At 37.2% G+C, this 26,122-nt stretch overlaps 3 protein-coding genes across 4 annotated transcripts; all 3 read right to left on the reverse strand.

Moving 5' to 3' along the window:
• Positions 1-3,368: 3,368 nt before the first annotated feature.
• Positions 3,369-4,216, reverse strand: LOC132631030 (uncharacterized). Its single transcript, XM_060346629.1, has 4 exons — positions 3,968-4,216; positions 3,666-3,869; positions 3,481-3,570; positions 3,369-3,401 (listed from the first exon to the last, which is right to left on the reverse strand). Exons 1-4 carry the CDS (start codon positions 4,214-4,216, stop codon positions 3,369-3,371), a joined length of 576 nt encoding a protein of 191 aa, XP_060202612.1.
• LOC132631636 (uncharacterized) lies at positions 3,480-9,719 on the reverse strand. 2 transcript variants are annotated; one of them, XM_060347291.1, is made up of 7 exons: positions 8,738-9,719; positions 8,343-8,657; positions 8,157-8,262; positions 6,771-8,066; positions 3,968-4,209; positions 3,666-3,869; positions 3,480-3,570 (listed from the first exon to the last, which is right to left on the reverse strand). In XM_060347291.1, the coding sequence occupies exons 1-4, from the start codon at positions 9,715-9,717 to the stop codon at positions 7,320-7,322; spliced, it is 2,148 nt and encodes a 715-aa protein (XP_060203274.1). In that variant the 5' UTR covers positions 9,718-9,719; the 3' UTR covers positions 3,480-3,570; positions 3,666-3,869; positions 3,968-4,209; positions 6,771-7,319. The 2 variants fall into 2 exon arrangements, with proteins under 2 accessions (XP_060203274.1, XP_060203275.1); XM_060347292.1 differs by lacking the exon at positions 3,968-4,209.
• A 52-nt stretch (positions 9,720-9,771) lies between these two features.
• On the reverse strand, positions 9,772-10,980 carry LOC132631031 (uncharacterized). Its single transcript, XM_060346630.1, has one exon. The coding sequence runs from the start codon at positions 10,978-10,980 to the stop codon at positions 9,772-9,774; it is 1,209 nt and encodes a 402-aa protein (XP_060202613.1).
• Positions 10,981-26,122: the final 15,142 nt, after the last annotated feature.

Raw genomic sequence — 26,122 nt, forward strand, 5'->3', positions numbered from 1 at the left:
TAGATGCTATAACCTAGGCTGGGATTTGCTTCATTGATACTTGGATATTGGTGACCTGTACTCTATTGTTTACTTGCTTTCTTGCTTTATGGTCTTTATATACGTCAACTAGTCTTAGTCGGCCTATGATGCCTACCAGTACTTGTTATTTGTACTGACCTACACTTGTTGCATTCTTTTATGAATTCAGAGTACCAGGTTGGATTTGCTTCTACCCCTCGTGGCTGGTTATCGAGGTTGCTGCCGAGTCTATTTAGGGTGAGCATGAAGATGTTCGCTACCCGAAGACTCTTCTTACTATTTATGTCTTATTTCTATTTCGAGACATCATTTGAGATTTTATGTATTATTTAGACTTGTAGTATTGGTAGAGCTCTTGTATGACCAAACCAGATATTGGGGTTGGATTCTCATTACTCTGCATTTCTTTATATCATTATCGTGAGACTTACATTTGTATTTTTTCCGCTTTACTTATGCTTTATGATTGTTGGGATAAGGGTTTGCCTACCGAGGTGGGAAAGGTAGGTGCCTGACTTATTGAAAATGGGTCGTGGCAAGTTGGTACCAGAGCCCTAGGTTACCCGGTCTATAATACAAGAGCGTGTCTAGTAGAGTCTCGTGGATCGGTACAATGAGCTCTGTACTTATCTGCGAGAGGCTATAAGACATTTAGGAACTTCATATTCTTTCATTCTTTCGTGCTACTTTATTCTAATTGGTATCTGGAACAATCGAATTGGTGTCTGAATCATATCTCTTTTCTCACATATGGTGAGGACTCGAGCCACGACAGCCAGAGATTAGGTGTCGGAGTCCGCAACTACGGCTGGCACAAGAGGATGAGCGACAGTTAGAGGGCGCGGGGCAGCACCAGCCAGGGGCAGGGCTCCTGCGGTTGGGCAGCGACATGCGAGATCTCCATCTCCTGAGCCTGAGCCTGAGGTTCAGCTAGTTGGAGACCAGGCCATTGGGGATGATGTGGCTTCTGCACTGGCACACCCTGAGGCCACTTTAGATCATACGGTTCAGGACACTATGGCTCGCGTTCTACTTTTTTGGATGCCTAGCAGGCTGCCACCACTACTACAAAAAGGGGATTTAGCGACAATTAAAAAAGCATTTGGCGGCAATTATAATTGCCGCTAATACATTTACTGGCAATTAAACTTTTGCTGCCGTATCTGGGGTCGCTAAAGGTTTTAGCGGCAATACAGAAAAGTGCCGGTAAATGTTGATTTAATTGCCGCTAAATATCATATCCTTTGGCGGCAATTGTTTAGCGACAGTTATAATTGCTGCTAAATCCATTTCCAAAATGGCCTAATCCACCATTTAGCATCCAATACTATTGCCGCTAAATCCAATAAATTGCCTCTAAAAGGACTTATTTTAATGGCTATTGTTTAGCGGCAATCATAATGGCTGCTACATCTATGCCAAAAATGGTTGAATCAATACTTTTACCGTCTATTGTTATTGTTGCTTTTTCCAATTAAATTGCCGCTAAAACTCACCTACTTTAATGGCTATTATTAACGACAAATATAATGGCCACTAAATTCATTCCAAAATGGCTTTGTCAAAACTTTTGGCGTCTATTTATATTGCCACTAAATCCAAATAAATTGCAACTAAAAGTTACATGGTTTAACAACTATTGTGTAGCGACAATTATAATGGCTACTAAACCCATTTGTAAAATGACTTTATCGACAATTATAATGGTAAATACTCATAAAACACACTATTATAATTCATTAAAGTGCAATACACTTCATTAACTCAAGATAAACAAAAGCAAGTACTAACTCATAACACTAATGTAACTAGCGAACTAAAAGATAATATAATGTGTTTAAACTAAATAACTAAGGTCATTGTAACAATTCCTGTCAAATACTAGCAATAACAAGTTTCTAAATGCATAGCCCTCCAACAATTCCAGCAACTCTTCATAATATTGAAATTTTCCACATGGTATTCGAACATCATACTGTATGACCTGAAATAATAAAATGAGTGAATATCAAAAAATGAAATCTGATGTAAAACAAGTAATACATATAGATCTAATATACTGTGAAATTTGTCAGACTCAAAATTATACTAAGTCTTGAAATTCTTAATATTTTTGCCATAGTCTCACTTGTCAATAAGACTACAGATTGAGACAGCTCGCCACAAAAACAACAACAAACAACAATACCCAGGAAGGAGCGCCAGATTTAATTATTCAAATCCTTAGGTGTTCCTATTTGTCAACTCCAAATGCAAACACTACTTCCACAACTGCCTGAAGCCTTCCAAGCTTACATGGACAACCATGTATAGGAAGCAGCACAAACACAGTAGCAATAACACCAATACATTGTGCACAATTCAGATTAGGAGTACTATGTACACATATTTAAATACAAGAACAATACCGTGAGAAGATGGAATATTTTCAGCAACACTCTGTCCTTTAAACAACATATGTGGTGATTGTTGTCCCCGTTCATGGCCACTGTTGGCATCGGGAACCTAAAAAATATTAACATATTAGATAACATTATTTCTGTAATATTAAAATTCTATAGATGTCTCCAATGTATAAAATCGTTACCTGGTCATCAGAAATTCCATTGATATTCTGATGTATAGATAACTCATTAGGAACATTTCTACTCATGGCTTTTCTCACCCATGCTAATTCAGATAGCAACTTCTCTTGATTTTGTTTCACCAAACTCAGTTCTTCATTTTGTTTTCCGTTTATGTCCTTTAACTTTGTTACCTCTTGTTCTAACCTTTTTACAATCTCATTGGATGAGTCCTCTTCAACATTATTTCCAAAAGATCTACTACCCCATAGTACAGAAGGAGTTGGACCTAGTCCTAAACCACGAACATAACCAGTTTTTTCATTTCCCAACACTTGGGAATACACATCCCCTTCCCAAGCAACAGAGCCAGGAGGTTGCTCATTCGATCCCTCACTATTACTCAACTTTTCATTGATCATGTCCTGCTCAATTAAGTAACCAAACATAAGTAAATAATAATGAAACAAAACACAAACAAGAACACATTTTCCTTTTTTTTCAATTGAACAGTAAATACTATTATTTTTGTGGAAGATAAAGTAGATTATTTTTTCTTATCTGGACAGGTTGCAATGACACTACTTTTACGGTTAAATAAAGTTAAAAAAGCTCGGATGTGTTGGCACTACAACTTAATACACGTGAATCCTTATTGGTACTTTATTAATAAATTTTACCCTACTTCATAAAAAAAGAGAAGAAAAATCTTACAATTGTCTTTGAAGACTCCTCATCGAGTGGTCTACCATCCTTACGTGGTCTATGAGTTACTATAAAAACCTATGCTCGTGTAGGCTCAACCCCATTTTCAGCCTGGTACATTGAATGATGTCAAATAAGCACGACAAAGAGAGTCATAAAATATTATATGCTTTAATCTATAAAAGAATACCTTCTCCATCAAGGTGGCAATACTTTTTGATCCTCCTGTGTGTGGCATCTTTTGCTTCGCCCTATTGTTTCTGTTTGTTTGGCTGCGCCTCTACCATTGAAACATAGAAAAATTCTTATAGTTTATATATAGAAATATCTTTTGCTTGGTTTATATGTTTTCAAGACTTCTAAAATTGATGATACCTTAGCTTTTTCTGAAACCCAATAGGAAACTAGACCAGTCCACTGATCCCTTGGTATACGATTCAGTTTATTCTTCAACAACACATCTTTGGTCTTAAATTTTGTCAGATAAACACTTTTTAAATCACATTTGTAATCTTTCCATTTCTTTCCTATTGACTTTATGACAAACTCTTCTCCACGGGTTGGTATAGAAAACTTCTTCTGAAAAATAAAAGAAAATGACTGTAAGATAATATCATGTAAAATGGAAATAATGTCTTATAAGAGTCATGAATTATAAGATAATAATAACTCCTTACTCTCACAAACTCTACCAATTTCTTCTTTTCGTCTTTGTCAAAGCTTCTCCAATCATGTATATGTAACGGCGTTAGTTCTGGAGTTCTAGCAACAAATCCTAGAAAGCTCGCAAGCTTGCGACCATCTTTCTTAATGGCTTGGTTACGACTATTGAACTGCACAGCGATTGTTTTCCCTGGAGGCAACTTCCAAATTTCTTTTAGTAATGTGGGCCCACGAACCTTCTTTTTTTCCGAAGTATCTAACATGGAAAAGATTCAAAGGTCATGAGTTCGTTGAAGTCATAAACTACACATTAATTATTGGAACAGTAGAAGTTTGTGCTGATTCTTTTTTGTCCCCAGTACTTACTAACCAAGAATGGACAGCCTTGATGCACATGATGGTGTTCATTTTATGCAGTAGCAGTTACTAATATTTTGTATTTTTCAATTGAATAGATACTAATATTTTGCACATGATGGTGTTCATTTTATACTACTGCTGAGGGATTGCTTACAGATGGTTAGCACAAGACTTGGTACATTTTAGTTTCATAGCTGAAGTTTATTATCCCATTGATCCTATTTCTTTAGGAAATGATATGGTAACTTCATGCTATGGGATGAAGGAAACAGCTGCTGCAAGCTTGCAACTATTGGTAAAAATGATCCAAATTTACAGTTCTGTCAGCAGAACCCGGTGAAGATAAAGAACAAGAAAAAAAGTACTGAGCATCTGATTGCTATGATGATGATGATCAGAGATTAATGCAACATCCAACAAAGACCTCTTTTTATTCATTTGATCCTCCCACCACCACCATCCCACAATCCCTGCTTTTATGGGACTGTCAACATTACCATGCAAACTTCAAATAGATAGAACCTTAGTTCCTAGAAAGTCAAAACTTCATACATTTCCCACATTTCCCCATCAACATTCCCTCTTCTCTGAATTGTCATTTCAATCATGACAAAGAAACATCCAAAAAAACTCAGTATCAACTAGTTATATGAAAAGATTTAGGCCTCATAATATGGTGGATTATTAGTCCATTTTCACACAAGACTCTGCAAAAAAAAAAAAAAAACCACAATCACTGGTTTCCATCATACTCCCTCTATCTTAAAATTTTTGCAAGCTTTGACTTTCAACGGCCAGATGGGGCTTTCTTCAAAGCCATTCTAGACTACACTTCAATTTATTTTACAATCACACGATATATATTATCATGAGAGAGCTAGAATTTTATTAACCTGCATAAATTTAAAAAAGACCACCATTACAGAAGTTTAATTTTACTTCTGAAAAGTTGGCAAGGACAACTTTTTGGGATCGATGGATATTCTACAGACGTGATTGGTGAGGGAAGTCTTTTCCTTAGAGCATTGTGAGATCAAAAACTTCATTGTTAAAAAATTTGAATTAAGGAAAAAAGCTTCAGACTGAAAAAACATTTAGAATACCAAGAGTTGGCAGGCATGAATTGTCGAATCTAGTCCATATAATCTGTATACACTCACCGTTTGTCAGTTCAAATATTCAGTTATCTTATCAGGTAACACAGCCTACAGCATTAGGAAAGAGTTAGATTGCCAACAAGTTTAAATTTTACACAGAACACATAGCATGCAGTAAAAATCTTGTTGAGTACTAACACGGCTCAATATTGATACTGATCTGGGAGCTGTCAATATTTATACTAACATGTGCTGTAGTGACTATGCAATTTCTATTGGAAGAAAGGAACAGATGCAACAAGAGGAAATATATGCTGCAGTTCATATGCAGATGATGAACTGCATCACTGGAGAAAAAAGCAACAAAGGCTGCAAGGGCTATTTGCAGCAATGTTGTAGTTTGTCTATGAACAACAGGTACTAGCATGGTGGAAAATAATGCCACCAGATGTCTTCTGATTAAGCTCAGCTGGTGTACCAAACTTGGGACACAGAATACAAGATACACATGATACAACAAGTTGCTCAAGGACAAGAACTAAGGGTTCTACACAGCACCAGCAAGCAGCGCAGATGGTTTGTCCATCTGGCACTCTACTACTGCTATTTTGGCATAGATGATGCACCAAGGGACCAAACTTGGGACATCAGATGGTCAACAGTACAAGCTGTCACTTTTACTTGGGAAAGAGATTAGCAGGCAATTGGAAATGTAGTTATCTACAGTTCTGGGGACAGTGTTGTGTGGAAATGTATTGCAACACCATACATGAACAATGAGCACCACAAAAAGGCAGCAGGTGGCCATGCAATCATGCAACAGGAAAGGAGGCCATCCATGCACAATGTTAGACACAGATCATCAAGGAAAAGCTACAAGATCACTACTACAGTTTTGTGCCCAAAATCTGGGCAAAAACTATTTCATCTAATTTTAGACACATTGTTCAGTTTTTTAGCACTAGTTACATTAGCATTTGGTAATATCAACTTAAGACATCTTATAAGTCTTAAGTTGGTCATTACTTTAATTTTGCATTTTTTATTGGCCTATGCTTACACATGGCTACATTTGTAAGGAACTTTGATTTGTTTTGAAAAATTTATAAAATAGCCCTAGGCACCAAAATGCCTAGTGGAATTTGCTTAAAAAAAAAAAGAAGCATACTCACCAATTTTCCCAACTGTAAAGCAGAGAAGAATAATTTCCACTACTCTCATTACAACGAAAGGTGAGTTAAATGATCTAGATGAACAGACTAGAAAACATCAAAGACCGAAGAAAATAACAGTAACAACCTGTACATACCATATCCAATAGGATATCTATCGGACTTAATACTAGATATAAAAGTGTTACCTGATTCATCATTTTGTTGCTCCTCAGTGTCAGTTATTCTCAATTCATTAGATTGACCATCATGTGTTTCAGCTTGAGAGTAGTCTTGACCATTCATCAATTGCTCCATATAAGGTCGTACAACTTCATCATCTTGTTGTTCAGTTTCAAATCTGCTTCCAGCTCTAGTTCGCATTGGTCCACCTCAAAATTGAACTAATTACTTAAAGCCTTGCTACAAAGATACTTCACAAGTTATGAGATATTTACGCACTAGAAAACAAAATTACTATCCGATGATAAGATCATATCAGTATCTCAAAATCCAAAGGCAACATCAACAAAATATAAGTAAAAACACGCATAGAGAATTCACTCAAATATTGGATAAACCACTAATACATATATGATAATTCGTAGTTGACTAATATGCATGTTCTCTAATATGTGACTTTAATTAACAATAAAAATTATATCTTATTCACTGTTCAAAATCAAATAAATACCACATCCCTATAACTAATTCAATAAAACTAAAAAGAATTAAATATTTTATAACTAGCACCCATTTTATTCATTATCACTTTCATCTTCAATGTCATTTCCTCCATCAACATCTGCTTCACCTTTATTTGGAGGAGTTTGAGAATGTGGCACATCAATTTCTATCCCATCAACATCGCTTCTTACCCAATCGTTACACTCATATTCTGTATCACAAACATTTTCTAATATTATTAAGTCAGTGGCATCACTTTGCATTGATGACTCAAACTGCATACTATTTTCCTCTCCCATATCAAAAATGTCTCGAGGTTTAATTGGCCTAGGTACAAACCATTCACGATCTTTAGGATCTTGCACAAATATTACTTGTTGAGCTTGGTTTGCAAAAATAAAAGGCTCATCACTTCCTCGATTGCCAGAGTCTATAAGGTGTGAGAAGTTCACAAGTGTGAAACCTAATTCATCTTCCTTAACTCCTCTACCTTTGGTTACATCAACCCAATCACACTTAAATAAGACAACTTTAAATTCTTCATAGTAATTTAACTCCACAATATCATTCAATCGACCATAATAGGTGATATTGGCAGACTTCGGAGCATTGTCACTTGTACTTGCATAACTTTCAGTCTTTGAAACAACCATAACACCACTATTTTGTGTCTTCATGAACTCCTCACATTGTTTTGTTCGAAATCGGTAGCCATTATTTATATTGAACTCATTGAATCTTCTTGCAATGTAAGCTGGCCTTTTTGCAAGGAATAGAACATCCTTTGGGATGTTAGATGTGTTCTCCAACTCCTTCACCTAACCAAATAGAAATATACGATTATAAATATCGATATAAGTACAGGGACAATAACTTAAAGATATAATTGACTTAATCCTACTACTTACCTGCTCCTTAAACCACTCATGAAACGTATCAAAATGCAAACGCTCAAGTTGATGAGGTCTAAGACGACGCTTACGATATAATCTCTTGATTTCAGCAATATGTTCACTATCATGTAACTGGAGTATATCAGTTCTGTAATCAAATAAAGTAACATACACAAATTTAGAAATTGATATACCACTCACTTTTTATAATTCTCAACCACCTCTGATTCGCAATTGAAAAGGACATGTCGATGTGCTTGCAACCATGTTTTATCATCCAAGTCAAATACATCTATCACGCCAGAAGGCTCCCCAACAGAAGGAAAAAGACATCCTTCTCTATCAGTCAGATTCTCAATCTCATCATCACTTTTTCTCGACCAATAAGACCTTGAATCACCACCTTCCAAATATCGTGCGCAAAATGTCAAACACTCATTTGCGATGTATGCTTCTGCTATTGAACCTTCTGGGCATGCCCGATTACGAACATATGATTTCAAAATACCCAAGTACCTAACAAATATAGTAATGTTATCACTTTTTTATGATTAATAACTCAATATATGCAATAAATTCAATGTTGTTTTTTATACCTCTCAATTGGGTACATCCAGCGATGATGTACTGGCCCCGCAATTTTAGCCTCAGTTGCCAAGTGAATAACCAAGTGTACCATAACAGTAAAGAATGATGGGAGGAATATTTTCTCCATATTAGAATGTGTTAAGGCAATTTTTTCTTCAAGTAATTGTAACTCTTCTGTTTTAAGCGCTTTGCCACAAAGAACTCGAAATACTGTGCATAGTTCAATTATAACAGAACTCACCTTTTTATCTGTTGAACGTCGCAATGCAAGAGGAAGAAGTTTCGTTTTTAGCCCTGATATGTTTCGTTTGCGAATGCAATGAGCGATATTAGAAGCATAGCCATGGGGAAACTTGGCATTTTGTAGTACTTCATAAAACAACTCCTTTTCTGCCGGAGACATTGTAAAAAAAGTAGGTGGAAGATATTTCCTCCCACTTGCTCGACGCTGAGGCCACAAGCTGGGTCTTATTTTCATATCCTTCAAGTCTAATCGAGCTTCTAAGTTGTCTTTTGACTTTTTACCATGACCCAATAATGTATAAATCAAGTTATCACACACATTTTTTTCTATGTGCATCACATCAAGATTATGACGCACCAAGTTATACTCCCAATAAGGAAGATTGAAGAAAATGCTCCTCTTTTTCCATGTGTTTTTCCTAACCCCGCTTACCTCATCAGATGATTGCCCGAGAGTAAACTTTATGCCTCTAACTTGATTTAGAACTAGTGACCCAGATAATGGACGAGGTGCAGATCTTGATTCTTTAGTCCCATCAAATGATTTTGCATCATTTCGATATTTGTGACTCGGCTTCAAGAAACGTCGATGGCCCATGAAGCAAAATTTTCTACCATGTTTGAGCCTTCTAGAATGAGTCTCTATGTTATAACAAGGGCAGGCAAATTGACCATGAGTACACCATCCAGATAGATTACCATATGCTGGAAAATCATTTATAGTCCACATTAAAGTTGCTCGCATTTGAAATGTCTCCTTAGAAAATGCATCATAGGTTGCTACCCCTGTATCCCATAATTAATTCAATTCTTCTATTAAAGGTTCCAAAAAGACATCAATGTTATTTCCGGGCCCCTTTGGTCCTGGAATGAGCATTGACAGAATGAAGAACTCTTGTTTCATGCACAACCATGGCGGAAGATTATAGGGCATCAAAATCACCGGCCATGTACTATAAACAGATCGCATCGTGCCAAATGGATTAAATCCATTAGAAGCTAATCCTAGACGAACATTACGTGGATCACTAGCAAATTCTGAATATCTGTTGTCTAAAGTTTTCCAAGCTTCAGAATCTGCTGGATGTCGTAAAACTCCATCTTTGTTTCGTTCTTCATGATGCCATCGCATCAGTTTAGAAGTTTTTGAAGACATGAATAACCTTTGCAGTCTTGGTTTTAGAGGAAAGTACCTTAGGAACTTGGCTGGAATTTTTTTATCTTTATTTTTCCATCTAGAAGCCCCACAAACTAAGCATTCATTTACTTTTTTATCAGCAAATTGATTCCTAAAAAGCATGTAATCATTGGGACAAGCATGAATCTTAATATACTTCAAGGCTAAGACTTCAATTATTTTTTTGGTCTCATATAAGGAAGAAGGCAACTTAGCTCCTTCAGGAAATGCATCCTTCAATAGACCAAGCAAAGCATTAAAAGATTCATTTGACCATCTGAACATCCCTTTTATGTGGTAAAGATGTAGCAAAAACGAAAGTTTACTAAATTTCTTACATCCAGGGTATAATTCCTCCTTTGCATCTTTCATAAGTCGTTCAAACTTATCCATCTCTGGATGACGTTGATTTCCTCCTGGATTATGAGTATTTTCTTCTAAGTTTGGCTCTAACTCTTCTCCATCGCTAATGTTACTGTCTGTGAACAGGGTACTACCTCCAAAAGCATCGTGTATCATTCGTCTCATATCACCACCCCTTAAAGCTTCTTGTCTGCCATCATTTTCTGCACTCTTATTTGATTTATTAAGATACTCCCCATGGCAAAACCAAGTATCATATGAAGGTATAATGCCATTAACCACAAGATGATCATATGCCGTTGCCCGATTTACTTCATAGTGTAGCACACATTCTGTACAAGGACATGGAATTGTTCCTCCATCACGTTTTTCACAAAATGCATGATCTAAAAAATTCTCTACTCCATCCAAATATTCTTTACTAAGTCTATCGCAATTTATCCAGCTTCTACTCCTAGTATTTTCCATGGCAATTCAAGAATTTTGTTACTATTCTGCATTTTCAAGAAGACAAAGAAAAATGTTGTGACGAAAAAGAAAGAAGTTAGAAAAGGTACTATATGTAACATCTACATTTAGGTACTTTATAGGATACTTGCAAGCTATGATATAACGGATAATAGAAGTACAAAAGCTATGTCATAAATTCCATTTTTAGTATACAATGTACACATTGAAATGCTGCAATGGAGGTACTACAGGTTGTCATATTCATTATAGTTTAAAAAAATAACAGCTATCATATAGTAACGATGGCATAGAAATATGGAGAAAGGGATTATTATTCCTATAGGAAACAAAATGAGATGAATAACTATACGAACTTTTACTCGTAGCAAAAGAACTAAAAACTTGTTTAGTGAGCCAGTAAAATTGAAAGATAGTAGTTGCTTACGAATTTTCAAAAACACAAAAAGAAACTAGTAATTTATATTCATGTTTTCAAGTAGTTAACATAAATCTCAATAACAGAGTGTTCCCAATGTTGTATATTCCATTTGAGACATCAATATTCATCAATAACAGTGAGAAAATTTAGAACGATCGCGCGAAGTTGAATATATTAACAACAGCCTTCGCAAACAGAGGAAACAATTCATAAAATAGTAAGGGAAACAGAGGAATCAATTCAGTCAGTTGCTCATCAAATTAATAGCAGTCAAAAATCACAAATATCACTTGGCAAACGCAGAAAAGCTTTACTTTTACAAAGTCACAAATTGGCTCAAGTGTTCGCGTACCTGGAAGCAAAATATTTGCTGACGAAGACAAAAAATTGAAGAAGAAGTCGAAGAAAGATCCCGTAAAACCTACAAGAAACGAGAATATCTCAAATAAAACTATGTCCTGCATTAGAAATTTCAAATTAAATTATTTCTAGATAAGAAAGTATGACATTTTTCTTTTTTTGTCCACTGTTTTGTTCACCCAAACCAAACAAATCCCAAAATTCTATCATCAACAGATATCAAACAATAAGCATAGAAAATTAAACTTGAAACAATAAAAATCATGCTTTGTAATTATATAAAAAATAGAGACACATGGGGTAGAGATGGACACGAGCAGAGCAGGAATCGGAAAATCTCTTTCAACAACACCTACGAAAGAAACCCAGAATTTGAAAAAAAAAAAAACCTCTTTTAACACCGTCTATGAAAGAAACCCAGAATTTGAAAAATCTCTTTTAACACCATCTACGAAATAAACTCAGAATTTGAAAAACCTCTTTTAACACCATCTACGAAAGAAACCCAGAATTTGTAAAACCTCTTTCAACACCACCTAGGAACGAAACCCATAATTTGAAAAACCCTCTTTCACTACGATAAAAAATCAGAGCATTATATTAATTGACATATAGAAGAGGAACGAGCAGATAGAAGCAGAGGAGAGAACATTACCACGAATTTGATTTAATCAAATAAGGTTTAGGTTTTCTCCTAGATGTAGCAGCGGTTGTGAAGAAGATGATCCATTTTTTTGTATTTGTTTTAATAATGGAATAGGGTATTTTCTTAGGCGGGAGAGTATTTTTTTATTAAGCACACGCGGGAAGATTATTTAGAAGGAAAAATCTTGCGGGAAGAGTTAAAAAAGCAAAAGCTAAATGTTTTACTGGCCATTCTTTTAAATTGCTACTAAAAATATACTTATTGCTGGTCAATATACATTAGCCGCTGATATTTTGGCTCCCGTGAGTACATTAGCGGCAATTAACTTATAGCCGCTAATTAATTGCCGCTAAATCCCCTTTTTGTAGTAGTGCACTGGTATTATTTCTCTGGTTGGAGGATCACAGACCAGAGTTGGGGCACGGATCCCCGTCCTATGTAATAACTCGTGCCGTGCATCCTGCTGCGGTTGTGACTCCACAGATTGATGCAGTGCCAGCCCCGGGAGATGATCTCAGACCCATGGCAGGCCCTGTTATGACTTTGACCGATCAGGAGCTGGTAGAGAGGTTCAGGAAGATGGATCCGCCGAGATTCGTTGGTGATTCTGGAGAGGATGCATATGAGTTTATATTGGACATGTGCGAGTTATTACACAGGTTGGGGATTGTTGAGACCCACGGGGTTGATTATGTATCATACTAGTTTCGCGGAGATGCGAAGACCTGGGGGAGGTACTTCATTTCTTGCAGACCAACGGGTTCTCCTCCACTTACTTGGACACAGTTTTATTGGGTCTTCCTTGAGAAGTATGTGCCCCGTGCCTTGAGAGAGGCACGCAGAGATGAGTTCCTCCACTTGCAGCAGAGGGGATTATCTGTTGATGCTTATGTGACTCGCTTCTTGCATTTGGCCCGTTATTCAGCACTCTTGATTCCTACTGAGCCCGACAGGATTCGACGATTGGTTGTTGGGCTCGTTACTTCTCTTCAAATTCCATGCCTTCAGCTTGAGGCCATGGGTTCTTCCTTCCAGTCCATTGTTGAGCATGCATCATTAGTTGAGGCTGCCAAGGCCCACTCATTTAGAGGGGTTAGTGAGAAGAGGTAGCGACGGTTTAAGGGTTATAGTGGTTCTAGTGCGAAAGGCGCTGGACAATCTTCTAGGCAGTATTAGTCCTATTCCGGCCACCCTGTGTAGTCAGCATTACATGCTTCTTCTAGTAGGCCATCCAGGCAGAGAGCTTCTGAGAGATCATTTTCTCGACTAGCAGACAGAGTTGTTCCAGCTGGGTCTTCAGTTTCTGTTCATCAGGCTTCGCCTTCTAGAGTTTGCTATGCATGTGGAGCGCTTGGTCATTTTTCTAGAGAGTGTCCTTGACCCAGGCAGGGTTATCAGTCCCAGCGGTCTCCGGCATCTTCAGGTATCTGGGGTGGCGCTTCTCCGAGAGGCGGTGCTCAATCAGGCCGCAGTGGTTCACAGACTCCTAGGGTAGGTCCTAGTCCGGTAGAGGCGGGTCTTAGAGTTTGAGCGGTGGATCACAGTCTGGACAGTCTTGTCGTGGTGAGGTCCAGTGTTATTCGTTCCCAGGTAGACCTGAGGCGGAGGCCTCAGATACGATCATTTCCGGTACTGTTTCTCTCAAACATAGAGAGGCTTCTGTATTATTTGATCCTGGATCCACTTATTCATATGTGTCTGCATATCATGCTGTTGGTTGGGACTTGACTTGTGATAGCATAGCCATACCTATTCATGTGTCTACTCCAATTAGAGATTCTGTTGTGGTTGATTGAGTCTATCGGTCGTGCTTGGTTACTTTTATGTGTTACGATACGTGGGTAGATTTGATGATACTTGATATGGTGGATTTCGATATTATTTTTGGTATGACTTGGATTTCTCCTTATCATACGATCTTAGACTGTCATGTCAAGACAGTCACTTTAGCCATGCCGGGCATTCGTAGACTTGATTGGAGGGGTACTCCTAGCCCTACTACGAAGAAGATTATTTTCTTTCTTTAGGCTTAGAATTAGTCAACAAGGGGTGTTTAGCTTATCTGGCTCACGTGCGTGACACTACTATTACATCTCCGCCCCTTGATCCGTTCCCATTGTGAGCAAGTTCGCGGAGGTATTCCCGTCTAATCTGCCGAGTATGCCACCCGATCACGATATTGACTTGGAGCCGGGCACCTACCCATTTCTATTCTGCCATATCGGATGGCACCCACCGAGTTGAGAGAGCTGAAAGAGCAATTGCAAGATTTGTTGAGAAAGGGGTTCATTAGGTCAAGTGTCTCCCCTTGGGGAGTTCCTGTGTTGTTCGTAAAGAAGAAAGATGCATCCATGAGGAAGTGCATCGATTATCATCAGCTGAACAAGGTTACTATTCGTAACAAATATCCCATGCCTCATATCGATGATTTATTTGACCAGCTTCAGGGTGCTTCAGTGTTCTCGAAGATTAGCTTGCGTTCAGACTACCATCAGCTGAAGATCAAGGTAGAGGATATTCCGAAGACAACTTTTCGGACGAGATGTGAGCATTATGAGTTTTTGGTTATGTCATTTGGGCTTACCAATGCCCCGACTGCATTCATGACTTTGATGAATGGTATCTATAGGCCATGTAACACCCTAAATTTATTATTAGCATTTAAATAATCTTGCTTTTGTAGTACATACTTTTTATTTTTTTTCTTGAGTTTAAAATTTTAGTTTTTGTTTGGAAAAAATAAGTAAATTTGGACTTGTCATATTTTTTTTGGATCTTGAAGCCCATTAGTTGGACCCATTTGATAAAAATGGGTACTACCTTTCTACCTCAAGGAAAAAAAGGCCACTTCTTTCACCCCACTGATACGCTCAAATTACATCTTTTAATGGCATAACGCGGACGTTGTCAATTATAGTAAGCCAACAAGGTTGGGGTCGAATCCCACAGAAAACAATATGTAGGCGTTTAAGCAGATTAGGAATTATCACCAACAACAGCTAAGCCGAACGCATCAATGGTGGTTTTTAGATATGGTTTTGATAAATACGAAGATGTTAAATTTAATCTAGAAAGCAAGTAAATTGATCAATGACCACAAGAATGGAATAAGGGAAACTACTTCTCAAGTAACGATTCAATATATTTCAAGAATTCAGATAATGTTAATATTATGTTAATTAGCCTCGGATAATGTCTCTAAATTAACTTCTCCCGAAGATTAAGTAAACTACCTAATTGAATATCCCTAAAGCAATTAGCAGCATTAAAAACACCCGACCATGGCTACAAGTGGTATCGCCTATTCCGAGGTCAATTTCCATTCGATGGGGTTAACGCCCAAAATTCATGTTAATTATTCTATCCCAACCCCGTTTTTCCTCTTCCGAGTTTCAAACAAAGTAAATGGGCAAGTCTTAAGGTTAGCTACTCCCTTGGGAAACGTTAAAGAGCAACAATAATTAAAATAACAATAACTTACTTGATTAAAAATAATGTCGATCAATAAATAAGCACTACAAGAGTTTCAATCTCAATTGTCACCAAGAAATTTCCATAAACAAGGTTCAAATAAAAGAAAGAAAATACACGTAGGAACCTAGCCTCCAAACTTGTGTTTTATGCCAAAGATGTCTAAGAATTGTGGCTTATGAAATATTTATAGGTGTAGGAAAAAAACCCAAATAAAATAACTGACTACAAAACAAAAAGGGAATAATTTTAATTCCGGAAGTATGGCTCGCTGTTGGGATCGCTTACGGAGAAGACAAATTAATTGAAGCCAATAATCTTGTATGCTTATTTGCTGCCACGTAGAATGACTTAAATTCAATTTGCATATTGTGACTTTGAACTTGAGCCAATCATTGCCTCAATCACGATGTCCCTTTCTTGTCTCGTCTCTTTTTCTCTTTCAGTAACATTGTCATCCAAATTTGGTCCCTGTTCTGCTAGTAATTAGGCTTTCCTTATTTTTTTTCTCTTGCTTCAAAAGCTCTAAACATAATTCTTGAAGTAAGCCTTCCCACAAAAATTCTTTTCTCTTCTCAATTTCACGTCTTTTATCCAATTTTCGTTAGATTTCATCTCCAATGTACCTACAAAGTACAAATGTAATATTAAGCACAAATTACTATATTTAGTACCTAAATGACGATTAAAAGTATTAAAACGTGAGACAATTAATGGGTAAATATATGCATTTTTGGCCGAACATCACCACCCCACACTTAAACTCTTGCTCATCCTCGAGTAAGGACTAAAACCACTCTCAATAAATCAAGCCTAGGAACACCACCACTTTGGTTGATACTAACAATTAGGCCCTATAGCAACTCAAACCATCTAATATATACTTCATGATCATCATGTAAGTATATGAGTCAACAAATAAACAAACAACAAACTTCTAACCTCCTAATCTCAGAGATGGACTCTATCTCATGAAATTTAAGCTCGCTCACCTACTCTGTAAAAGAAAACTAATAACATCACCTATCTATCACGAAACAAGTGCCCTCACAAGAAGAAATAGTCCGCACACTCAAATCAAAGAATCGAATGTAATTTAAGAACTTAGCATCAAAGCACAACTCTCACACTCACAAAGAAATTCACATGTATGCACAAAGAACCATAGGCTTGCCCATTATGTACATCTCTACTAATTAGGTGTGCTTGAATAAAATCAAATAGGACTTTAACGGTTTGTAATGTTGGCTAGGGGATGGGTAGAAAAACGATATAATAGTGACTTACACTTCCCTAAGCACTTTGCAATTTTAGAATTCATCACCCATTATTTTCATCTTTTCACTTTATTTTTCAGTCATCTCTTCATCAATTATTTCACAAGTATTTCTCATCATATCAAGAACGATTCATTTTTTTTCTCAAGAATTTGTTTTTTCCACATTCTTTCATGTCACATTCTTTGTAAGAGGGTCTTTTCATCACTTTGCAGCTATCATTGGTCACCATTTTTTTCACTTGACCATCCCTTTTCTTCAGATTTATCAATTAATATCACAGTCTATGCTACAGTGCTCAAGGAAGCAGGTTGCAAAAATCAGGGATTCAACAAAAAGGATCAAGGCAAAAATACGGTTAACAGATGAAAGGCTACAGGCTCAAAGGGCTAACTGGTGGCACAATTTCTGAAAAGGCTAAAATTCACAAGACTTATCAAAGAAAGCCTATAATCATCTTCTAAACAGAGCAACACTTTTTATTTCGCTTCAATCACATGTAGGGCAAGTTCTAGACTATGATGCAAAACATGGAATATATGCAAGAAATCCTTACCACACATGGCACAAGTATCAATAAAGATGGATCAATTCTATTCTAAGACAGATAGGATCATGGCGAACTGTAAAATAAGAATAAGCTATATACAGAGCCACTATCTTGAGCCTAGGTGTCAGAAAGTCTGCTATCTTTTTCTTTACTCAAGCACTCACAGGAAAGTACTACCCAAGCTCAAGCCCAAATATGCTAGTATCAACCAAGTCAAAAGGGTCTTTCTTCTCTCTTCTTTACAACTCCTAAAAAAATTAATCCTAAAAATAAAAAAAAATTACCCGGTTCAAAGGCCCCCCCCTCGGGAAAGAACCGAGGCCATAAGAAAACCAAAGGGGATGGATGATGTATGCCGCCCAAAGAGAAAAAGAAGCTATAAAAGAAAAATAAAAGAACGAACAAAGAAAAAAAATCTTTTTGAATTTTTATTAGTTTTTTTTATAATTTTATATATAAGGCTAAGAAATAAAAAAAATAAAAATCCTATGGCATAATCAACCTTGACCTCAAAAATCGGAGGTACCCACCCCACACTTAAAAATATGCATGTATAGTAGAGAACAATTAAAACAAGGGTGAGAAATACTCCCTGAGATCCTCTAGGGCCTAGCTAGCAACATAATTCTCAACATTAAGGTCGGCACGACCCCACACTTAAGCTCAAACACGCTCCTCAACTTTCAACTTCAGGCAATCAGACTTCCCCTAATCGCTTTTCTCGCCATTTGGAGCTTATGAATTGGGCACCCAACTTGGATTCAAGTTTATGACCACGAGCGGCGGGGGGTGGTAAGTAGATGAACAAGCCAAGAATAATATTTTTCATCTTACAATTCTTGTCTTTCAAGTGAGGAATGTCGTTCTGCCTTCTTGTGTTTTCAAATTGCAGGATATATGGCGTTTGAACTTCTTAAATTTTGACATCCCCTTTTTCTCCCGGATTGGAGTCAACAACAACCATATTTTTCAGAACAATGGTTGACTCCAATTTATATATTTCTTTGGCATTCCCAATAAACTCATCTTCATGATTGACCCTCAACAAAGGGATTACCTTTACGGATTGAGCATTGGGGAGTTCATATTGATTCTGATCTGGATCGAATGCCCATGGCGGATTTTCTTCTTCTGTCATCAAACCAAGTTGGAGACTAGTTTCCAAGTATTCTTCTAAGGCTTTTTGATTTTTGTTACCCTCACCTAGCAGGCACTCCATCATGAGTTTGAACTCACCAATTTGGCCGTGCTCACAATAAAAATCAGTACTAAACAAGTTTTGATGGAAAGATGCCATTTTTTTCCTAAAAATAAAATAAAACACAGAAAATAACTATACAAATATTCACAGGTTCGGTTGAAAGCAAGTTAGCATATTTCCTAAATTAGCCAAAATACCCCAATTGTTAACCGGCAACGGCGCCAAAATTTGATGTGCTCAAATTACACCTTTTAATGGCATAACGCGGATGTTGTCAAATATAGTAAGCCAACAAGGTTGGGGTCGAATCCCACAGAGAACAATATGTAGGCGTTTAAGCAGATTAGGAATTATCACCATTAACAGCTAAGCCGAACGCATCAATGGTGGTTTTGATAAAATACGAAGATGTTAAATCTAATTTAGAAAGCAAGTAAATTGATCAATGACCACAAGAATGGAATAAGGGAAACTACTTCTCAAGTAACGATTCAATATATTTCACGAATTCAGATAATGGTAATATTATGTTAATTAGCCTCAGATAATGACTCTAAATTAACTTCTCTCGAAGATTAACTAGACTACCTAATTGAATATCCCTAAAGCAATTAGGAGTATTAAAAACACCCGACTATAGCTACAAGTGGTATCGCCTATTCCTAGGTCAATTTCCATTAGATGGGGGTTAACGCCCCAAATTCATGTTAATTGTTCTATCCCAACCCCGTTCTTCCTCTTCCGAGTTTCAAACAAAGTAAATGGGCAAGTCTTAGGGTTAGCTACTCCCTTGGGAAACGTTGAAGAACAACAATAATTAAAATAACAATAACTTACTTGATTAAAAATAATGTCGATCAATAAATAAGCACAACAAGAGTTTCAATCTCAATTGTCACCAAGAAATTCCCATAAACAAGGTTCAAATAAAAGAAAGAAAATACACGTAGGAACCTAGCCCCCAAACTTGTGTTTTATGCCAAAGATGTCTAAGAATTGTGACTTATGAAATATTTATAGGTGTAGGAAAAAAACCCAAATAAAATAACTGAGTCCAAAACAAAAAGGGAATAATTTTAATTCCAGAAGTATGGCTCGCTTAAGGAGAAAACAAATTAACTGAAGCCAATAATCTTGTATGCTTATTTGCTGCCACGTAGAATGACTTAAATTCAATTTGCATATTGTGACTTTGAAATATTCTTGAGCCAAACATTGCCTCAATCACGATGTCCCTTTCTTGTCTCGTCTCTTTTTCTCTTTCCAGTAACATTGTCATCCAAATTTGCTCCCTGTTCTGCTAGTAATTAGGCTTTCCTTGTTTTTTTTTTCTCTTGCTTCAAAGGCTCTAAACATAATTCTTGAAGTAAGCCTTCCCACGTAAATTCTTTTCTCTTCTCAATTTCACGTCTTTTATCCAATTTTCGTTAGATTTCATCTCCAATGTACCTACAATGTACAAATGTACTATTAAGCACAAATCACTATATTTAGTACCCAAATGACGATTAAAAGTATTAAAACGTGAGACAATCAATGGGTAAATATATGCATTTTTGGCCGAACATCACCCACTCTCTACTTGTTGTTGTTCTTCTTCTCCTAAATACCCCATTAGAAATCCTAATCCACCTAAGTTACCCTCCAACCATCATCAAGATCTTTCTGGTTGTCATGCTTTGAATATATTTTGGAAGGTTGCCACCAAGAATCAAGATGGGTTAAGCCTTGTTTTGAAAGTCATAGGTTTTGGGTTTTTGAAGAAGTTCAATCAATATCGTGGTAAGCTTGTTATTCCACATATTTTGGATGAAATATTCAAGTTTTTGTTAGAGATTTTGAAACTTTGAATTAAGACAATTAAATCCCGTTTTTGAACTGACAGCATTTAGTAGTTTGATCATAACTTTTTACGTAGAGGGCGGAATTAGGTTATTCAAAATGCTGTGAAAAGATAAGAAAATTACCAACAACTTTCGTGTTTTACGAAAATTCTAATTCCTCTGTTTACTATGTCAAAAATGGCTGTTGTCCAGAAATTTTTCTACTTAAAAATTTGCCAATAATGGTGACCCATTTAGCCCCGTTTTTGTTCGTCATGATTTAGCTTCTATATCGTTAAACTCTAGACCTTAAGTGAGTATTCCATTGTGTATTTAAGGTACAAGAGGCTCTTGTAAAAGCTAAGGAAGTTGATATAATTGCTTGAACGTTGCTTTGGGGATTGTAACTTCTTGGTGTTTTTCTTTGAGCTTTAGAGGCACTAAAGCTCCAAGGTTTTCACATATTCTTGAATTTCACATTTTATTTAGTTGAAGTATTTTGAATATCTTAAGCTTGGGTAAAACTTGTCTTTACTTTAATATGGTATCTTATTCGGTTGTTACTAGTTAAATTCTTATTTTGCTATGTTTAATTGAGTATGAATACTTTGAGTCACTTGGCAACTTTGAATATCATTTGGTATCATGTGGAAAGCTTTTATAAGACAAACTAACTCGCCCACATATACGGATTGCTTGAGCATTATTGAATTCTCATTGGGAATTTCTCCTTCTTGTGATAGTGACTTTGTCACTTATATTGGCATGCCTCTGGAGATTATCCGGATCTTGTCCCATCTTGACTTTGGATTCACATTTCATCTTAATTATGGATCTTGGTCCATCTTAAGTATGAATGAGGAAGCCACTTTCAACATGGTTCTTGATTCTCTTGATTATTGGGTGACGACCCTCCTTGATTTGGGACTCCGGTTCTTCTTGTTATTCGATTATGCTTTTGTGTGGTAGCATGATGTATGTGTTGGGCGAAATTAACCAAACGGTGAACTTTCTTGGATTTGCTTTGGAAAGCTTCTTGATATTTGAGATTTTGAATATTGATATCTTGAACTACGTTAATATTTGATATTTTATTTTCTTGAAAGGATTGTACCTTCATTTAGTTCTTGATGGTGATTTTGACGAGCTTATTTCTAGAATTTATTCTTGTACTCCTTACATTATACTCCCTCTGTTTCAATTTGTTTGAACCTATTTCTTTTTAAGTCAGTGCCAAAATGAATGACCTCTTTCCTAATTTGGAAACAAATTCACTTTATGAATGATTTACAGCCACACAAATTTTCAAGGCTTATTTTGAACCACAAGTTTCAAAAGTCTTTCCTCTTTCTTAAATGTCGTGCCCAGTCAAATGGGTTCATATAAATTGAAATGGAGGGAGTATTTTTTTATATTAAGTGTTAGTTAAGTTTATGTGCCACTAAGCTTTATGCTTAGCGATAGTTTGTTATTAGCGTAGGTGATGCTTGGAAAGAGACTTGAGGATGACCATTTGAAGTAGACTCTTTGAATGCTTAGATGAAGATCACATTTGCATGAGCACATTCATTTTGTATACTTTTGGGGACTTGTATGTGATCCATGTGATACACTTAGATATGCACTTTTGAATGAAATTTGGGTCATGATGCTAATATTTTGTAACTTGGTTTTGATGAATGACTTGACTATTTTGGGAGTGTTCATGCCAAAGTCTTGTAATATATTAAATTCAGTACTTCTGTTGAACTTGGGAACTTAACTAGTTTGTATTTGAGATTGAGAGTTGAATTTTATGCTTGGTATGGGCCTTGGATGTTGTAGCATGAAAAATATTTCTCTACTACGCGTTTGATTAATTTTAAAGTGTTGATTTAACTCAAAATAGGTGTTGTCCATTTTTATGATTGGATATTTCTATTTTGGTTTAGGAGGTTTCTTTTAGATCCTACTATGTGGAGATGTGGTATTTGGAAACTTGTTCATATGAGGCTATTTCCGCTACCACATGATAAAGTCATTGTTTTAAATTTGTTTGTTCTATATTTTGTGGTACACTCGAATACATATGTATTTATTATTTTGTTCTATACGTGAACATATTGTCAAATAAATTTTATCCTTAAATTTAGTAATTAGTCTATTTTGCAAAAAAACAAAAAAAATCGGAACGATGATTGAAATTAGTTAGTTTGGATTAATTCATTAAGTAGCATCCTCCCTAGGGGGTTGCTATAGGACATTCCTTGACTCATTTGTGATTGTGCTTATTGATGATATCTTGGTGTATTCCAAGAGTAGAGAGGAGCATGAGGGCCATCTTCGCACAGTGCTTGGGTTGTAGAAGTGGAATGGGTTGTTTGCTAAGTTTTTGAAGTATGAGTTTTGGTTAGAGTATGTGGCGTTCTTAGGCCACGTTATGTCTAAGAATGGGATCATGGTGGACCCTAAGAAGATTGAGGCTGTGAAGGATTGGGCGAGGCCCATTACTGTGATCGAGATATGTAGTTTCGTGGGTTTGGCCAGTTACTATTGTCGATTTGTGAAGGGTTTTGCTACTATTGCTTCGTCGTTGACCAGATTGACCTAAAAGGATGTTCCCTTCCAATGGTCCAATGATTGTGAGGAGAGCTTTCAAAAGCTCAAGACCCTTTTGACTTCAGCCCCGATTCTAGCATTACCCATGGAGGATAAGGATTTCTCAGTCTATTGTGATTCATACCGTGTGGGTTTGGGTGCTGTATTGATGCAGGAGGGTAGTGTCATAGCCTATGCTTCCCGTCAGTTGAAGATCCATGAGAGGAATTACCCTACCCATGATTTGAAGTTACTAGCTGTGGTCTTCGCTTTGAAGATCTGGAGGCATTACTTGTATGGCATCCATTGTGCGGTTTTCACTGATCACCATAGCCTTCAACACGTGTTTACCCAGAGAGATCTTAATTCTAGGTAGCGCCGATGGACGGAGCTCCTAAAGGACTATAACATCTCTATTCTTTATCATCCAGGGAAAAATAATATTATTGCTGATGCCTTGAGTCACAAGCCCACGAGTATGGGGAGTTTAGCCCGTTTGGTTTTTTTCGTGCGTCCGTTAGCCATGGAGGTTCAGACTCTGGCCAACAGCTTCATTCGTCTTTGTATTTTCGTCCCAGGAAAAGTCTTAGCTTGTGTTGAGGCGAGATCGTCCTTGTTAGAGCAGATCAGGACTCATCAGTTTGAGGATGCTCAGTTGAGCAAGATTCAAGACAGGGTTCTGAGGGGCGTGGCCAAGGAGGCCATGATTAATTCTGAGGGTACTTTGAGGTTAAGGGGCGCGTGTGCGTTCCCCGTGTTGGTGACTTGATTCATTTAATTTTGACTGAGGCCCATAGCTCTCGATATTTCATTCATCTGGCGGCAACGAAGATGTATCGTGATTTGAGGCAACATTACTGGTGGCGTCGCATGAGGAGGGATATAGCCAATTTTGTGGCTAAGTGTCGGAATTATCAGTAAGTTAAGTATGAGCACCAGCAACCCGGTGGTTTACTTTAGAGGTTTCCCGTTCCCGAGTGGAAGTGGTAGAGGTTTTCCATGGATTTTATTGTGGGCCTTCCGAAGACCCTGGGTAAGTTTGATTCGATTTGGGTGATAGTTGATCGGTTGACTAAGTCCGCTCATTTCATTCCAGTTCAGGTTTCTTATACCGCGGAGAAGTTAGCTAAGTTGTACATTTGTGATTTTGCATGGGGATCCCATTTTTGTCATATCTGATCGGGGTTCTATCTCCACTTCCTATTTCTGGAGAGCTTTTCATGCTGAGTTGGGCACCCGAGTGGATCTAGTACGACTTTCCACCCTTAGACCGATGGGCAATCCGAGCAGACCATTCAGGTGCTCGAGGATATGTTGAGGGCTTGTGTTATGGACTTTAGTGGTCATTGGGACCAGTACTTAGCATTGACAAAGTTTGTGTATAATAACAGTTATCACTCGAGTATCGACATGGCGCCTTTTGAGGCTTTATATGGTAGGAGGTGTAGATCTCTGGTTGGTTGGTTTGATGCATTTGAGGTTCGACCTTGGGGTACGGATCTGTTGAGAGAGTCTCTTGAGAAGGTGAAGGTCATTTAGGCCAAACTTTTATGTTACACCTCGCAGTTTAGACGTTGAGTTCCATAGGTGTTAACTGCTTAATTTTTAACACTAAAGTGATATGCGTCTATTTTATTGTTATAAGGGTTTAAGATCATGTATGAGAAGTATCGAAAGGATTGGAGGGCAAGTGAATCAAAGAAATTAAGTTTGTCGGACTTTGGAGAAAAAATAAAGGGCAATTTTGGCCCAACCTGGAGGAAGAATATCTTTTAGCATATGATGAGTTTTGAGACAAAGCAAAAGCCCAGAGTGAAGTTCATGAAGTCCAGTTCCCAACATAACAAACCGCTCCTCAATAGGATATTGAGATAAGGAGATATGGACGTTACAAGTTCGGATGGCAGGCCAGGAAAATAGCCTGCACGACCGTGCCAGGGAGTGGCGAGAATGCGCAGGAGGCTAAGGGCCAACTCAGCGCGAACGAGCTAAGGAGATTTCAGGCTCGGGTCAGGGATGAAGATTATATGATCTGAGTATAAGAATATATATATATATATATATATATATATATATATATATATATATATATATATATATATATATATATATATATATATATGACATTTGGAGATCATATGATGCAAACTAGTTCATGCGTTACTTGATGAACCGCCATCGTAGCCGTAAGTTAAGGTGGGGCCCACATGCTGGGGTTTTATAAAGGACATATGAAGAGATATATGAGGAGTACATGGGAAGTTGAGCAAGTCTTAAGAAGGACCCTTAAGCCAAATGTGGGCATAAGCCCTCTAAAAGGATGATTTAAGGATACGTTTTCGGATGATCTGACTTAGAGGGGCCAAAACGCTATTATAAGTTTGGAATTTGGAAATACACCAAAAATGAAAGTTGTAGAAAGTTGAATGAGCTTTCCAACCATAGGTTGTGAGCCCTCAGAAGATACCGGGATTAAGAGTTATGACCTTTTTGCTGAACGAACGCGCAGGCAGAAAAAATAAGCCAGTGCGAACGCGCCAGAAGGCACCGCGATCGCGCTGAACGATTTTTGAGGCGGTGCAGGCAGATTCTGGAACTTTATTTAAGGGGGATTAACCCCTCTTTCTTCATCCAAACATACCAAAAACCCCTCCAAACCCCTGGAAATTTCCTACAACTTCCCAAGATCAAATTTTAACCCGAATTAAGTACGATCTCCGGATTCAGGTTCCGATAGCATACAATTGTGATCATAACACCGTATTGCGGTGAATCGTGGCTGTGATTCAAGGTGAATATTGAAGATATCGCAGGTC

The sequence above is a fragment of the Lycium barbarum genome, chromosome 3, assembly GCF_019175385.1.
Source record: "Lycium barbarum isolate Lr01 chromosome 3, ASM1917538v2, whole genome shotgun sequence".
Lineage (NCBI taxonomy): Eukaryota > Viridiplantae > Streptophyta > Magnoliopsida > Solanales > Solanaceae > Lycium > Lycium barbarum.

Excerpts from the sequence above, each read along its gene's own strand:
- LOC132631030 (XM_060346629.1), bottom strand. The coding sequence starts at position 4,216 with ATGTTAGATACTTCGGAAAAAAAGAAGGTTCGTGGGCCCACATTACTA. Across the intron at positions 3,870-3,967 it reads AATTGGTAGAGTTTGTGAGA|AAGAAGTTTTCTATACCAAC; the intron begins GTAAGGAGTTAT and ends TTTATTTTTCAG. Across the intron at positions 3,571-3,665 it reads GGGTTTCAGAAAAAGCTAAG|AGGCGCAGCCAAACAAACAG; the intron begins GTATCATCAATT and ends TTTCAATGGTAG.
- LOC132631636 (XM_060347292.1), bottom strand. The coding sequence starts at position 9,717 with ATGCGAGCAACTTTAATGTGGACTATAAATGATTTTCCAGCATATGGT. Across the intron at positions 8,263-8,342 it reads GTGGTTGAGAATTATAAAAA|TGAACATATTGCTGAAATCA; the intron begins GTGAGTGGTATA and ends GTTACATGATAG. Across the intron at positions 8,067-8,156 it reads ATGAGTGGTTTAAGGAGCAG|GTGAAGGAGTTGGAGAACAC; the intron begins GTAAGTAGTAGG and ends CTATTTGGTTAG.
- LOC132631031 (XM_060346630.1), bottom strand. The coding sequence starts at position 10,980 with ATGGAAAATACTAGGAGTAGAAGCTGGATAAATTGCGATAGACTTAGT.